The 16,256-nt window shown below is 44.1% G+C and overlaps 1 protein-coding gene across 1 annotated transcript in view; it reads left to right on the top strand.

Moving 5' to 3' along the window:
* Positions 1 to 7,112: 7,112 nt before the first annotated feature.
* The window catches only part of NOL6 (nucleolar protein 6), a 79,332-nt gene continuing 70,188 nt past the window's right edge, over positions 7,113 to 16,256 (top strand). Inside the window, exons 1-3 of the mRNA XM_032213915.1 lie at positions 7,113 to 7,174; positions 10,629 to 10,859; positions 11,093 to 11,209. Of these exons, the coding sequence (XP_032069806.1) occupies positions 7,148 to 7,174; positions 10,629 to 10,859; positions 11,093 to 11,209 (375 nt within the window). The 5' untranslated portion in view covers positions 7,113 to 7,147. The remainder of the gene's footprint in view (positions 7,175 to 10,628; positions 10,860 to 11,092; positions 11,210 to 16,256) is intronic.

Below are 16,256 nucleotides of genomic sequence, written 5' to 3'. Positions count from 1 at the left end.
CGACTTTTAAGGACTTCAACTCCCATAGTTCTGTGCTGGCTAAGGGAATTTGGGGGGGGGGGGTTTGAAAAGTCTACATAAAGTTGCCAAGATTGAAAAACCCAGCGATTGTCCCATGGGAAGCAACTTAGATGAAGTTAAACAACTTAGAACTTAGGATGATTTATTGTCACTTTTTAAAAAATAGTTTTTATTAAACAGTTTTCTTCATTTCATATCACAGTTTCGATCTTTATAAGAGTCTGATATCAGTATATCGCCTAAGTACATACAAATTGGGTTTCTTGTTCTTCCTTTTGTGTTCATATCTATTCTATATAATGTTACACTACCTTGGTGACATAACTCGTGGCACGACAAAACCGCGCTCCACTAAAGCGCGCCCGATTAAACTGCGTCGCTGACGTCATCAGCAGGGTGACAACAGCCAGCGCGGAGAAAAAAGGGCGCTTTTAATAGCGCTTTGAAAGCAAGCCGATTCACGTTAAGGTAAGGGTTAGGTTTAGGGTTAGGTTTAGGGTTAGGTTTAGGTTTAGGGTTAGGTTTAGGGTTAGGTTTAGGGTTAGGTTTAGCGTTAGGGTTAGGTTTAGGGTTAGGTTAATAGCAATAGCAATATAGCAATAGCAGTAGACTTATATACCGCTTCATAGGGCTTTCAGCCCTCCCTAAGCGGTTTACAGAGTCAGCATATTGCCCCCAACAACAATCCGGGTCCTCATTTTACCCACCTTGGAAGGATGGAAGGCTGAGTCAACCCTGAGCCGGTGAGATTTGAACCGCTGAACTGCTGATCTAGCAGTCAGCTGAAGTAGCCTGCAGTGCTGCATTTAACCACCGCGCCACCTCGGCTCTTAGGGTTAAGGGTTAGGTTTAGGATTAGGTTTAGGGGGGTTAGGTTTAGGTTTAGGAGTTAATTTTAGCTTTAGCGTTCACAGCGTGCTTTCTTCGTCGCGCTGTGATGATGTCAGCTACGCGGTTTCGTCGAGCGCGTTTTAGTCGAACGCGGTTTTGTGGTGGAACCGACATAACTATATATATTTCCCTTTTTTGTCACTTAATTTACATCTTTACTTATTTTTACATTCTTATTCTTTGCTTCTGTTCTCTAACCAGTTATACCATGTGTCCCCCAATCAGATAATACTCGGTTTCTCCTGTTTCTTTTATTTCCATTGTTAGCCTATCCAAGTCCATAAATTATTTAATTTTATTGCCACTTTGAATGTACATTAATCGGCGTACATGAAAATTAAATTTAGTTGCCTACAGCTCTCAAAAGAGTCTCCACCTCCAATATACGCTACATAAACATAACAAAATAAATACATAAATACCAAATTGTGCATATACCCACTTAGATTCTATGACAGAGAGAAACAACAGCCTAGTTCGGATGTATACAAAACGAGAAATGTTCCAATTTTGTTAAATTTTTTAATCTGAACAGATTTCTAGTAGACAAGATAAAATTTATCATACTTCATCATTTTATAATTTATACAGTATCACTTATTGTTCTTGACATTTATATTCTGCTTATATTTTCCTAATGACATGCAGGCTTTTAAAACCAATGCAATATACTCTTATTTACAATCGATTAATAAAATGTTGAAAAACTGTAATGTTTAGGTCAGATGTAAATTTCCTGCTTCTTCAATTTTTATCTCTTTTTTTGGTCTTACTTATTCTTTCTCTGAAATGTTTAATAATAAAGTGACAAAATAATAAATCTTTATGAGTATTATATAGGTAATATAATAAAAGGTGAGCATAAGATTGGACTTCCTGAGAATAATTTAAGGACACGAACGATACTTTTCCTATGTACATTTCCTTTGGGATGCTGATCTCAAATCTTATTTCAAGTAGTTACAGGCAGTCCTTGACCACCATTGAGGTTGACATTCATGTTGTTAAGTCAGACATTTGCTAAATGAGTTTCGCTCCATTTCACGATGACTTTACTTGCCTTAATTGTTAAGTGAATCACTGCAGTTATTAAGTTAGTGATATGGTTGTTAAGTGAATCTGGCTTCCCTATGGATTTTGCTTGTCAGAAGGTCTCAACAGGGGATCGTGTAACCTCGGCACACTGCAACCCGTCATAAATATGAGCCGGTTGACAAGCATCCAAATTTTGATCACGTGACCATGACGGATGCTGCAACGGTCGTCAGTGTACAAAACAGTCACATGTCACTTTTTTTTTAGTGTCATCGTGACTTTGAACGTCACTAAATGAATTGTTGTAATACACACCATGTGTACAGTGGTTTGGAAGGTTGGTTGATATACTGAGCTCTCCGATCATGGAAACATTTCAGTTTCAGTTTCAGTTTAATAAAATTTGTATGCTGCCCACTCCCATTGGGACTCTGGGCAGCTAACAGGCAAGAATAAAAAAGCATTTAAAAAGTGTAAGATAAGAAATACAATTATTAAAATTAACTCACCATCCATTCTATCTAAGTGGGGCTGGATATTAATCAACAGCCCCAGGCCTGCCGGAACAGCCAGGTCTTGGTGGCTTTACGGAAGGCCGGGAGAGTGGTAAGGGTCCGGATCTCTACGGGTAGATCGTTCCACAGGGCTGGCGCAGCTACAGAGAAGGCCCTCCCCCAGGGGACCGCCAGCCGGCATTGTCCAGTCGACGGCACCCGGAGGAGGCCCAACCTGTGCGATCTTATTAGTCGTTGGGAGGTAAGTGGCAGGAGGCGGTCTCTCAGGTAGCCAGGTCCAATGTAGGGCTTTAAAAGTAACGATTAGCACCTTGAAGCGCGTTCGGAGACCAATAGGGAGCCAGTGCAGCTCGCGGAGGATAGGTGTAACATGGGTGTATCTAGGTACACCCAGTATCGCTCGCGCGGCTGCATTCTGGACCAACTGCAGTCTTCGAACACTCTTCAGGGCAGCCCCATGTAGAGCGTGTTACAGTAATCCAGTCTTCAGGTGACGAGGGCATGAGTGACCAAACATGCTTGGTATTGGCTTTAATATAGTACTGTGATGGCGAACCTATGGTGTGTGTGCTACAGGTGGCACAAGGAGCTATTTCTGCCAGCAGGCGAGCCATCAACTCCACCGTGCGTGCATGTGCCGGCCAGCTGATTTTCAGTCTTCCGAAGGGCCTCCAGGGGAGGCTGTTTTCATCCTCCCCAGACTCCAGGAAAGACTCTGGCGCCTGGGGAGGAGGAAAAACGGGTCCAACGGGCTAACCAAAATTTCCAGTTGGCCTGTTGGACCTGTTTTTTGCCCTCCCCGGGCTCTGGAGGCTTTCCTGAAGCCTGGGGAGGGCGAAAATAGCAATAGCAATAGCAGTTAGACTTATATACCGCTTCATAGGGCTTTCAGCCCTCTCTAAGCGGTTTACAGAGTCAGCATATTGCCCCCAACAACAATCCGGGTCCTCATTTTACCCACTTCGGAAGGATGGAAGGCTGAGTCAACCCTGAGCCGGTGAGATTTGAACAGCCGAACTGCAGAACTGCAGTCAGCTGAAGTAGCCTGCAGTGCTGCATTTAACCACTGCGCCACCTCGGCTCTGTTAAAAGGGCCTCCCCCCTGAGGAAATAACCAAGCTCAGCTTGGAGGTGAGTAGTGCAGTGTGTGTGGGGGAGCGTGTGTGTGTGGTTGTGCACGTATGCACATGTGGGGACATGCTTTGCATTATGGGTGCTGGCATGCATGCGTGCTCTTGCATTTTTGGCATACCCAACAACAAAAAAGTCAGCCATCATTGGGATACTAGTTTTAGCCAATAAACTACAGTTAAAGAAACGATGGCTTCTTGTAAATTGTGGTTTATCCAAAAACTGCAGGTAGACAAACTATTAAGGCAGGACATGAAGCGAGATTTGGACATAACATGAAACGGGGTCGGATTATGGAAATGGAGTTTTCTTCTTACGTGGGAAAAAGGCGCATTTATGCTTACCTAGCAATTGGACTGGACTCTGGGGACTGGAGAAAGTGCCTTCAGAGAGTAAGATCTGAGAATCATTCTATATGTATCACTTGTCTTGTTTCATTACATATTACATACATACTTATATGTTTGCATTGCCAATATGTACTCCTGAGATATTAACCTTGCCATATGCAATGCCAAATGTTATTGTTGAAAGAAATGTCCTTCTGGGTTCAGCTCCAAGTGGGGAAAAAGACACTGGAGACATGGAGGCTGCTTGGAAAGATGGTTTTAATGGTGGACAGGACCACGTGGCTTGAGCCCTGAACAGAAAAGGTGATCACATGCTTCAATGTTGGTGGAGAAGAAGAGAAGGGCTGAGGGAGGGGCTTGCTAGGCTTTTTATAACCTGTTCAGTCCCACCTCTCTGTTTCCTGTTCCTGCGTAAGAAATGTATTCTGATTGGTTGTCAGACTCCCATGGTGCCATGCAGGGGCAACTCTCTGGGCTGTGTTTTGAATCCAGGTATGGATGAGTTCTCAGATGCCATGTGGTCAGTTGAGTAAAGGGCCAATATTATAATGCTTTCCTGTAGCTGCTGGTGAAGTCTTTATTATGTAGAGTGGACTAGCTTGGCCGTCTTAATGGCCCATTAACAGTGGGGATGGGCAGGAAGCTACAGGCAACTATTCTGTCTTTTAAAACATGTTTCTTTCTTTTCACATCCAGAGAAATATTTTGCCTTTTCTATATTTCCTAGGATATTTCATTTTTCTGGGAGAAGGCTGGATGATAACTTCCCACAGTAAATTATGGCTTATACAATAAACTATCGCATCTTGTAAATTGCACTTTATCCAAAAATTACAGCTAAACAAACTATGGCTTTTTATAAATTGTGATTTATTCAATAAACTGAAACTAAACAAACTATGGCTTCTTATCATGATGGCTTGTCCAATAAATTACAGTTAAACAAAATATGACTCCTTGCAAACTTTGATTTATCTAATAAACTGCAACTAAAATATGGTTTCTTATAATTGTGGCTGATCCAATAAATGACAGCTACCGTAAACAAATTATGTCTCTTTGTAAATTGTGATTGATCCAACTGTGGTTTATACAAAAACTACAGCTAAAGAAGCTATGGATTCTTGCAAACTGTGATTTATCCAATAAACTGCAACTAAACAAACTATGGCTTCTTGTAACTAATGAATCCGTCAAAGAGAGCCATGGATGGAGACAGGAGGTTCGGGCACTTGTGGGATAGTGTACAAAAAGTCATAGGGGTGGGCGGGTTTTTCCATTCTTCACATCCATTCCTTGGGTGTGAAAAGGGGCAGGGCTGCCATCGCACACCTGTGGGATACCTGCAAACAACTCTTTTTCTTAAAGCAAAGCCAAGGCCGCCATCTGCTGGACACCAGAGAAACTGGCATTTTGTAGGAAGACCACCAAAACGGGGGCCTGCAATCTTAAACACTCAACAGAGCCATTTGGACCCGTTTTCCACAGAAAAGAAAACATCGGGAGCCACAAAACCCTTTTGACATTAAAATGAAGATAACATTGAATGTATCAGGTTTTTTTTTACCTTTATGCTATGCTACGAGGTGGCGCAGTGGTTAAATGCAGCACTGTAGGCTACTTCAGCTGACTGCAGTTCTGCAGTTCGGCTGTTCAAATCTCACGGGCTCAGGGTTGACTCAGCCTTCCATCCTTCCGAGGTGGGTGAAATGAGGACCCGGATTGTTGTTGGGGGCGATATGCTGACTCTGTAAACCGCTTAGAGAGGGCTGAAAGCCCTATGAAGCGGTATATAAGTCTAACTGCTATTGCTATTGCTATAAAAAAAAATCAAATCAGAGAAAACAAATTTTTATTTCTGCATGCAACAAAAACATTTTGAATTCTGAAATAAAAGATGCTGGGTTGAAGGTTACTTTCAAATAAAATACTCAATGAGTATTTGAGCCCTTGTATTTATGAAGTAAAAAGCCGAAGTTAAATTATCCATCTGCTGCTGCTGAAAGAAATGTCCTTCTGGGTTTGGCTCCAAGTGGGGAAGAAGACACTGGAGACATGGAGGCTGCTTGGAAAGATGGTTTTAATGGTGGACAGGACCACATGGCTTAAGCCCTGAACAGAAAAGGTGATCACATGCTTCAATGTTGGTGGAGAAGAAGAGAAGGGCTGAGGGAGGGGCTTGCTAGGCTTTTTATACCCTGTTTAGTCCCACCTCTCTGTTTCCTGTTCCTGCGTAAGAAATGTATTCTGATTGGTTGTCAGACTCCCATGGTGCCATGCAGGGGGCTACTCTCTAGGCTGTGATGAGTTCTCAGTTGCCTTGTGGTCAGTTGAGTAATATCCCTTCCCCCTACAGCTGCAGTGAGGAGAAGTCTTTATTATGTAAAGTGGGCTAGCCTGGCCATCTTAATGGCCCATTAGCTGGGGATGGGCAGGAAGCTACAGGCAACTATTCTGTCTTTTGAAACATGTTTCTTTTCACATCCAGAGAAATATTCTGCCTTTTCAATATTTCCTAGGATATTTCATTTTTCTGGGAGAGGGCTGGGTGATAACTTCCCACAGTTAGAAATATGAATATGAAAATATGAAAGAAAAATGTATGTATGTAAAATCTTATTAGATTTATATTGTAATATTAGATGTAATATTCTATTACAATATAATTATTACTTTAACATTAGAACTGTTAAAATCTACAAGAAGGCAAAAATCGAAGAGCAAACTACAAAAGCAGAATATGCAGGCTGATAAGGGGAAGATGTAAAATTATATTACATTGTCATTTTTTTGTGTTTTTATCTGTTTGTACTTGTTTTTGTTCTTTTCCTTGGTTTTCCCCCCCCCCTTTTTTTCTTTTTTCCTTTTTTTAATTTGTGGCTTTTGAAACTTTAAAATGTTCAATAAAAACTATTTTTAAAAATAATTAAATTAAGTGGTCAGACTGAACCCGGAAGTCCCTTATCCAGAAACAGAGGGCGAGGTTGGACCTCTCTTTATTTTCCTACTTCTAGACTGAACCGTGATCCCTTATGCGCTTCCCGGCAAAACTTCCCTTGCGCTCTCAACCAAACCTCCAAAAGAGGGCGGGTCTAAACGACGCTAACCTATCATAGCCCGAGAATGATTAACTATTGGCCGGAAGACGGAAGAAGCCGTACTCCACGTGGTTTTTCCTTTTTTTTTTTGCCGAGTTCCACCCACATGGCTGCCCGAGCGGATCGGCGGAAGGTGGGTTGCGGCTGAGCGGAGCGCGGTGAGAGGGAATAGATCGGGGAGAAGCAATGCCGTAAAGCTTCGCCCGTCTCCTCATCGGACTGCAACCCCCATCATCCACGGCCGGAGTGGTGGTGGTCAAGGACGATGGGAGTTGTAGTCCGGGGCTGCGCGCAGGGTCTCCCTCCCTCGCTTTGTTTCAGGGTTTGGGGTGAGGGTTTGGGGTTGGAGATGGGGTGGTAGTGGTGGGAGGTGGGGTAGAAGACAATCTTAGTTTGGCTCAACTTGGCCAGAGCTTGGTCTGTTGAACTGTAGGGTTGGACTAGAAGACCTCTGAGGTCTCCTTTTGTTATTCTATTGTTGTTGTTGTTGTTGTTGTTATTTTGATGCATCCCAGCGTCTCATCTTTGGGGTGTAGCTAATTTTGGAAGAGGGGGAGAGGGACATTTTTCCTCCCCCCCAAAATATTTTTGCAAAATATATAGAATAGAAAAGAAAATATGGAACGGAATGGAAATAGAATAGAATGAAAGAAAGAAGAATAAAATAGGAATTGAATTCCATTCTTTATTGGCCAAGTGTGATTGGACACACGAGGACTTTGCCTTTGGTGGGGGGGGGCAAATGCTCTCAGTGTACATAAAGAAAAATAAAATAGAATACATCAAGAATCATGAGATACAACACTTAGTGATGGTCACGGGTTACTAATAAGCAATCTAATCATACTAGGAAACAAATAAGAGAATATAAATAGTAAAAATACTAGCAACAAGGTTATAGTCATTATTGGGAGGAGAGAGGGATGAGAAGAAGAATAGTAATACAGTCTTAGTAAATAGTTTGACAGTGTTGTGGGAATTATCGGTTTAGCAGAGTGATGGCGTTTGGGGGAAAAACTGTCCTTGTGTTTTGTTCTGGTGTGCAGTCCCCTATAGCCTCATTTTGAGGGTAGGAGTTGAGACAATTTATGTCCAGGATGCGAGGGGTCTGTAGATATTTTCCCAGCCCTCCTTTTGACTCCTGCAGTGTGCAGGTCCTCAATGGAAGGCAGGTTGGTAGCCATTGTTTCTTCTGCAGTTCTGATCATCTTCTGAAGTCTCTCTCTGTCCTGTTGGGTGCAAAACCAAACCAGACAGTTATAGAGGTGCAGATGACAGACTCAATCATTCCTCTGTACAAAATGGATTTGATTTATGCTGCCTCCCCATTCTTGCAGCAGCTCAGGTCAGGTAGCTTGCCCCCCCTCCCCCCAGAAGCCACTTGTAGAGTAGATTTGTGGGCCAAAAAGCCACTTTGTGGGGTTTGGTGGCTGCAGATGAACCAGGACTTATCTTTCCTTTCCATTGCCCTGTTTCAGGATGCTTCGTTTCCTGCAAACCTGGGATGCCTGCTGGCTTCTCATTCAAACGAGACTCAAAAAAAAAAGGGGTCTTATTTAAGTTTAATCTTTTACAACAGAATAACAGGGTTGGATGTCCCAAAGGTGCCTTTTTTCAAGAGACAACTGGACTTTCTCTCTTTTTTTTTGGGATGAAGTATACTTTTTATTTTCTCTTTTCATAACATATAATCACATGTATACTATTACATAGCCAATATCCTATTGTATTAAGTAGTAATTACATCAGTTCCTCTTGCCATCAACGCCCAGGAAGATAAAAACCCATTATTGGCTCTTCTGCTCTCCATACCCCTCTTTCTTCTACCTCTCTCCTACCTCCTTTCTTCCCTCCATCATCCTTTTCTACTCTACTTCCCCTTCCTTTATCCTTCACCTCTCTCTTCATTCCACTCCTCCTTATTCTCCTCATCTTCCCCCCTTACCCTCTCTCCTATCCCTCTCTTCCTATCTTTCTTCTCTCCTCTGCTTCCCACTCTTCCTCTCATTCACTTGGTGTATTTCAGCTTCTGAGCAAACTCCATTCTATGTTGATGGTATTTATGCTTCCATATCAATATACTTAACATATCTTAGTTTTAAAGAAAAAATAAGAGAAGACAGTATACATGTGCAATCATATTACATTAAAATCTAACACCCCTCCTCAAGCCTAATATACATCCCTCCCTCCCCCCCAACCCCCCCAGCCTTCCCTCCCCCGACTTCTTTTTTCTTTTGAAGACTTTTTCTTTTGAAGTTTCGCTTCTCATCCTGGAAGCTTCTTCAGCTCTGACTGGATGGTGGGGAAGGGAAGGATTGATACTCCTTGCAGACAGCTGGTGATTTGCATCCTTTTTTAAAAAAAAAGTTTTTTATTTTGTTTTCCCATCACCTTTCTTACATCATTAACCTTACAGTGTGTCATCTGGGTACAGTTTTTGTGTTATCAAATTCAACATACATCATTTTAATATATATGTTTATCTTGCCTTTACATTTCATTACCTTTTAAGTCAACTCCTCCCCTCTAATTCTGACAACCCGCCCCCCCCCCGATTATTCAGTTTTCTATTTCTTTTTGCGTATATTCATTTTCTATCCAATCATAAAAACATCCCCATATCTTATAATACAGTCATTTGCATCCTTTTAGAGGGTCGTTGAGGCCACTTGGAGGTTTATCTCTGTCCTCAGGGTCACCTGAGTGGTGCAAATGGTTCCTGTAGTCTGCAATTTTTTTCCTCTGGAAATCCATTCCGACTCCCAGACCATTCCAAGGGTCTTCATCTCAAATTGCATAGCTAAAAATTTGTAGAGATTCTCCCATCTCAGAAGCTTCTTTAGCTCTGACCAGATGGTGGGGAAGGGAAAGATTTATATTCCTTGCAAACAGCTGGTCATTTGCATCCTTTTAGAGGGTCCTTGAGGCCACTTGGAGGTTTATCTCTGTCCTCAGGGTCACCTGAGTGGTGCAAATGGTTCCTGCAGTCAGCAATTTTCTCTCTGGAAATCCATTCCTATTCCCAGACCATTGCATGGGTCTTCATCTCAAATTGCATAGCTAAAAGTTTGTAGAGATTCTCCCATCTCAGAAGCTTCTTCAGCTCTGATTGGATGGTGGGGAAGGGAAGGATTTATACTCTTTGCAGATAGCTGGATGTTTGCATCCTTTTATAGAGTCCTTGAGGCCTCTTGGAAGTTTATCTCTGTCCTCAGGGTCACCTGAGTGGTGCAAATGGTTCCATAGTCTGCAGTTTTTCCCTCTGGAAATCCATTCCTTCTCCCACACCATTCCAAGGGTCTTCATCCCAAATTGTATGGCTAAAAGCCTGTAGAGATTCTCAGTCCTCCAGGTCGTGGTTGTCCCAAAGGTGCTTTTTCTGGAGGCAACTGGACTGTCCGGTTTTTTCTTTTGAAGACCTTTAGTTTCTCATCTCCTTAACAAATGACCAGCTGTCTGCAGGGAGTGTAAATCCTTTCATTCCCTCACCATCCCAGACCAGGTAGCAGGACTGTTAAAAAGACAAAATCTTTATGGGGGCGAATAATCCCCTTCGCTGTTGTTGTTGTTGTTGTTACCTGCAGATGTTACCTGAAAGTGACGAGGGAACTAAAGGTCCGGAGAAGGAAGAGAAACAAAATGGCATCCCTAAAGAAGAGAAGCCAAGGGGAAAGAAACGGGCCTCTTCTTCCGAAGGCCTCTTGCAGCCGGTGAAATTGGGCAAAAGTGAGCTGTACAAGGTGCCCACCAATGAAGAGCTGAGCCACCTCAAGGAGACCGAGAACCTGTTCCATTCCAACCTTCTGCGCCTGCAGGTCAGTTCGGGTTGGGAAATTGGGAGGAGGAGTCAAGCGGGGACCTAGCTTGGAATCCATGCGTAAACGGTGTAAAGTCGAACTCTCCCAAGATCACAGCCAAAGCAACTTTGGCAGGGGGAACCGGAAGGGCGATTCCTATAACAAAAGGGAGATCTAGAACATTTTGACGCCCCCCCACCCCTCCCCCGTGAATGACCTCTATCTCTTGCATTTTTCTCTCCCATCTGCAGATCGAAGAGCTGTTGAAAGAAGTGACCCTCAAGGAGAAGAGGAAGCAGCGGATTGATGCCTTCCTTCACGAAATCAGCGGCATGCTCAACAACGTCCCGGAGGTTCCCGCGAGAGATGTATGCTTCAGATCTGTGCGGTTGACAGCATCTTGAGATATGTTCTCTGGAGGTTCTCGATCATCCAGGGCATGGCTGTCCCCAAGGTGCTTTTTTTCCTTCCAAGAAGCAACTGGATTTTTTGGTTTTTCTTGGAATGGAAGGAATGGAATGGAATACGGAATAGAATAGAATAGAAATATGGAATAGAATGGGAGCAGAATAGAATAGAATAGAAAAGAAATATGGAATAGAATGGAATGGAGTGGAATAGAATTGGAGTAAAATAGAACACAATAGAAATATGGAATGGAATGGAATAGAATAGAATAAGGAATAGAATAGAAATATGGAATAGAATAAAACATGAAAATGAAATAGAATATGGAATAGGATAGAATAGAAATGTGGAATAGAATGGAATGGAGTAGAATAGAATAGAATAAGGAATAGAATAGAAATATGGAATAGAATAAAACATGAAAATAAAATAGAATATGAAATAGAATAGAATAGAAATATGGAATAGAATAGAATATGAAAATAGAATAGAATATGGATTAGAATAGAAATATGGAATGGAATAGAAATATGGAATAGAATAGAAATATGGAATAGAATAGAATATGAAAATAGAATAGAATATGAATAGAATAGAATAGAAATATGGAATAGAATAGAATAGAATAGAATAAGGAATAGAATAGAAATATGGAATAGAATAGAAATATAGAATAGAATATGAAAATAGAATAGAATATGGAATAGAATAGAAATATGGAATGGAATGGAGTAGAATAGAATAGTATAAGGAATAGAATAGAAATATGGAATAGAATAGAAATATGGAATAGAATAGAAATATGGAATAGAATAGAATATAGAATAGAATAGAAATATGGAATGGAATGGAGTAGAATAGAATAGTATAAGGAATAGAATAGAAATATGGAATAGAATAGAATATGAAAATAGAATAGAAAATGGAATAGAATAGAATAACAGAGTTGGAGGGGACCTTGGAGGTCTTCTAGTCCAACCGCCTGCTTAGGCAGGAAACCCCACACAGATAGGATATGACATCATCTCTCTGGAACTATCAAGGAACATAATCCTTCTATCCCCCACCATCCAGACAGAACTGAAGAAGCGGCTTAGATGAGAAGGGAAACGTCTTCAAAGAAAAAAACAGAAAGTACAGTTGCCTCTTGAAAAAAAAAAGCACCTTTGGGATTCTCACCCAAGAAGCTTCTCCAGTTCTGACTCTGAGCTCTTCAGTCAGAACCGAAGAAGCCTCTTGGACGAGAAGTGAAACGTTTTCAAGGGAAAAAAAAAAACCCAAGAAAGTCCAGTTACTTTTTGGAAAAAAAAAACACCTTTTGAGACATGTTTCCTGTGTATTTCCAGATTTGGGATTCTTTCCCTGCACAGACAAGGGTGTCGACTAACACAGTGTTTCTCAACCTTGGCAACTTGAAGATGTCTGGACTTCAACTCCCAGAATTCCCCAGCCAGCATTTGCATGGACAAGGCCATGAGGGCTGTAAGTACCTCCACCTGTGTACTGGATCCGTGTCCCTCATGGCTGGTTACTAACTGCAGTGAGGTGACACGAGGCTGGATCCAGGCGGTTGTGACCGCCTCGCTTCGGGAGGGGAACTTCCCCGCTGCACTGAAAGCAGCGGTGGTGAGACCCCTCCTGAAGAAACCATCTTTGGATCCAGCTATCCTTAATAACTATCGTCCAGTTTCCAACCTCCCCTTCCTGGGGAAGGTTGTTGAGAAGGTGGTGGCCTTCCAGCTCCAGCGGTCCTTGGAGGAAGCAAACTATCTAGACCCCTTCCAGTCAGGCTTCAGACCCGGTTACAGCACAGAAACCGCTTTGGTCGCATTGATCGATGATCTCTGGAGAGCCAGAGATGGAGGACATTCCTCCATCCTGGTCCTCCTTGACCTCTCAGCGGCTTTCGATACCATCGACCATGGTATCCTTCTGCGACGACTGCGGGAGGTGGGAGTGGGAGGCACCGTGCTGCGGTGGTTCTCCTCCTACCTCTCGGACAGGTCGCAGTCGGTGTTAGTGGGGGGCCAGAGATCGTCCCCTAGGCCCCTAACTTATGGGGTGCCTCAGGGCTCGGTCTTATCCCCCCTACTATTCAACATCTACATGAAACCGCTGGGAGAGATCATTCGCAGGCACGGGATTAGATACCATCAATATGCGGACGATACTCAATTGTATCTGTCCGCCCCGTGCCAACTCAATGAAGCGGCAGACGTGATGAACCGAGGCCTTGAAGCTGTTATGGACTGGATGAGGGTTAACAAGCTTGTGCTCAACCCAGAAAAGACCGAGTGGCTGTTGTGTTTCCCTCCCAAAAATTCGACCAATATTCCATCTCTCAGGCTGGGGGGTCAAATTTTATACCCCTCAGAGAGGGTTCGCAACTTGGGAGTCCTCCTGGATCCACAGCTATCGTTTGACCACCATTTAATGGCTGTGACCAGGGGGGCATTCGCCCAGGTTCGCCTGGTGCGCCAGTTGCGACCCTACCTGAATCGGGAGGCTCTCACAACAGTCACCCGGGCCCTTGTGACCTCTAGGCTGGAATACTGCAATGTGCTCTACATGGGGCTGCCCTTGAAGAGCATCCGGCGACTTCAGCTAGTACAGAACGCGGCCGTGCGAGTGATTGTGGGTGCACCTCGGTTCGCCCACATAACACCTATCCTCCGCGAGCTGCGCTGGCTACCTGTTGATCTCCGGATGCGCTTCAAGGTGCTATTAGTCACCCATAAAGCCCTACATGGCAGTGGATCTGGATACTTGAGAGACCGCCTTCTGCCAATTACATCCCTGCGACCAATAAGATCACATAGATTAGGCCTCCTCCGCATTCCATCGGCCAGCCAATGTCGGCTGGCAACTACAAGGAGGAGGGCCTTCTCAGTAGTAGCCCCGACCCTTTGGAACGAGCTCCCCGTAGAGATTCGCACCCTCTCCACCGTCCAGGCCTTCCGCACAGCCCTTAAGAACTGGCTCGCCCGTCAGGCCTGGGGACAAGGATAGTTACCCCTCCCGAATGATGAATGTATGTTGCTTACTATTTTATTATATGTCTCTATCTTAACGTCTGTATTCCCCTTCCCCGATTTTATGTGAGCCGCCCTGAGTCCCCTCAGGGAAAAGGGCGGCCTACAAATATTAATAAAATCTAAATCTAAATCTTCAAGTTGCCAAGGTTGAGAAACACTGGACTAACAGACCCAGGAAAAGCATCTTCAGGAAATTTATAATCCCCAAAGCTGTTCTGACCGAGGCTTCCTGGGACAGTAAAAATCACCCGCTTAGTCCCAAAACCCCTTTTTAAAATTTAAATGGCTGTGAATTATGTTCATTCACAGCCCGTAAGGATTCACAATCAGTCTGTAAAGAGTCCTACAGAAGTCTGCCACAGTCTTTCAGGGTGAGGCTGATAAGCACCCGCCTTCCTCGCCCTTGAACCGCTGCCAGAGACCTCATTGCCAAGTAGTTTTGCAAGGCCAGCGGATCGCCACGCTCGCATGTGCGCCAGAAACCCAGGAGAGGAATGGGTGACGCTGCGCACGCCAGGCAACATGGCTCCTCCGTGCGCCACTTTGGCCTCGTGTGGCATAGGTTCGTCCATCACGGATATAGGAGGTTGCTTGCTTTCTGTTCAGATCAGGAACTTAACGAGGCCACAGCATTGTAATCCTATCCTGCAGCACACTGCCGGCCATGCCTGGGGTCTCAAGACGAAATCATACGATGAATGATTGAGGGGGATTGAGCCCCTTGAGGGCGAACCTGTGGCACGTGTGCCACAGGTGGCACACAGAGTCCTCTCTGCTGGCAGGTGAGCCGTTGCCCCAGCTCAGCTCTACTGCATGTGCGCCTCCTGCCGGTCAGCTGATTTGCGGGTCTCTGCAGTGCATACGCAGGGTGCGCCCTCCCCCTGTGGCCCATTTTTAGTCCCGGAAAGCTTCACGGAGGCCTGCTAAGCCCAAAATGGGGCACGGGTGGGGGGCTTCCGGCATATCCCCCCCTCCTACAGCCCATTTTTGGTCCCAGAAAGCTTCACGGAGGCCTGCTAGGCCCAAAATGGGACATAGGTGTGTAGGGGGGGTGCGATGTGTGTCCCCCCCCAGCCCATTTTTGGTCCCAGGAGGCTTTAGGGAGCCTGCTAGGCCCAAAACAGGGCATGTGGAGGGGGAGGTGTCTGGCGTATCCCCCCCCTCCCACAGCCCATTTTTGGTCCCAGGAGGCTTCAGGGAGGCCTGCTAGGCCCAAAATGGGGTGCGGGGGGAGCACATGCACAGTGGGGTGGGGTGCACGGGTTTGTGTGTCACACACACATTGCATTATTAGAATGGGCATGCGTATATGTGCATGCACCTTCATCACACAACGACAAAAAGCTTAGCCATCGCTGGACTAGCCTATCCAAGAGAAGAATTAGGGGTGGGGGGGACACATGATAAGTGTCTTCTGCGTCTTTTTATTTTCTCTTTTCATAACATATAATCACATGTATACTATTACATAGCCAATATCCTATTGTATTAAGTAGTAATTACATCAGTTCCTCTTGCCATCAACGCCCAGAAAGATAAAAACCCATTATTAGCTCTTCTGCTGGAGGGGCTGTCACTAAGGGGTCAACCTATTCTCCAAAGCACCTGAGGGGGTAGGAAGAGAAGCAACGGGTGGAAGCCCCTCTAGGTGGAAATCCAAACTAGAAATGAGGAGGAAATTCCTGACCTTCCGAACGATCCATCAGTGGAACAATTGGCCTCCTGGAGTTGTAGCTCCATCGTTGGAGGTCTTCAAGAAAAGATGGGAAAAAGGAAAATTGAACATAAAATGCAGATAGAAGATTTCACTGGGATTGACGGAGGAGAAGATCTCCCAAAAAAAGAAACCACAAAATAATAAGGAAAGGAGGAGAACAGGGAAAACCCTGGGGAAAGTTACTCAAATAATAAAAGTAAATACTCTGAAGAAGAGATACAATAATCACAAAAATAGGAAAAGGAAAAAGAAGTT

The sequence above is a fragment of the Thamnophis elegans genome, chromosome 3 (genome assembly GCF_009769535.1).
Source record: "Thamnophis elegans isolate rThaEle1 chromosome 3, rThaEle1.pri, whole genome shotgun sequence".
Lineage (NCBI taxonomy): Eukaryota > Metazoa > Chordata > Lepidosauria > Squamata > Colubridae > Thamnophis > Thamnophis elegans.
The sequence above is the reverse complement of the archived record's forward strand: the minus strand, read 5'-3'. Positions and strand labels throughout refer to the sequence as shown.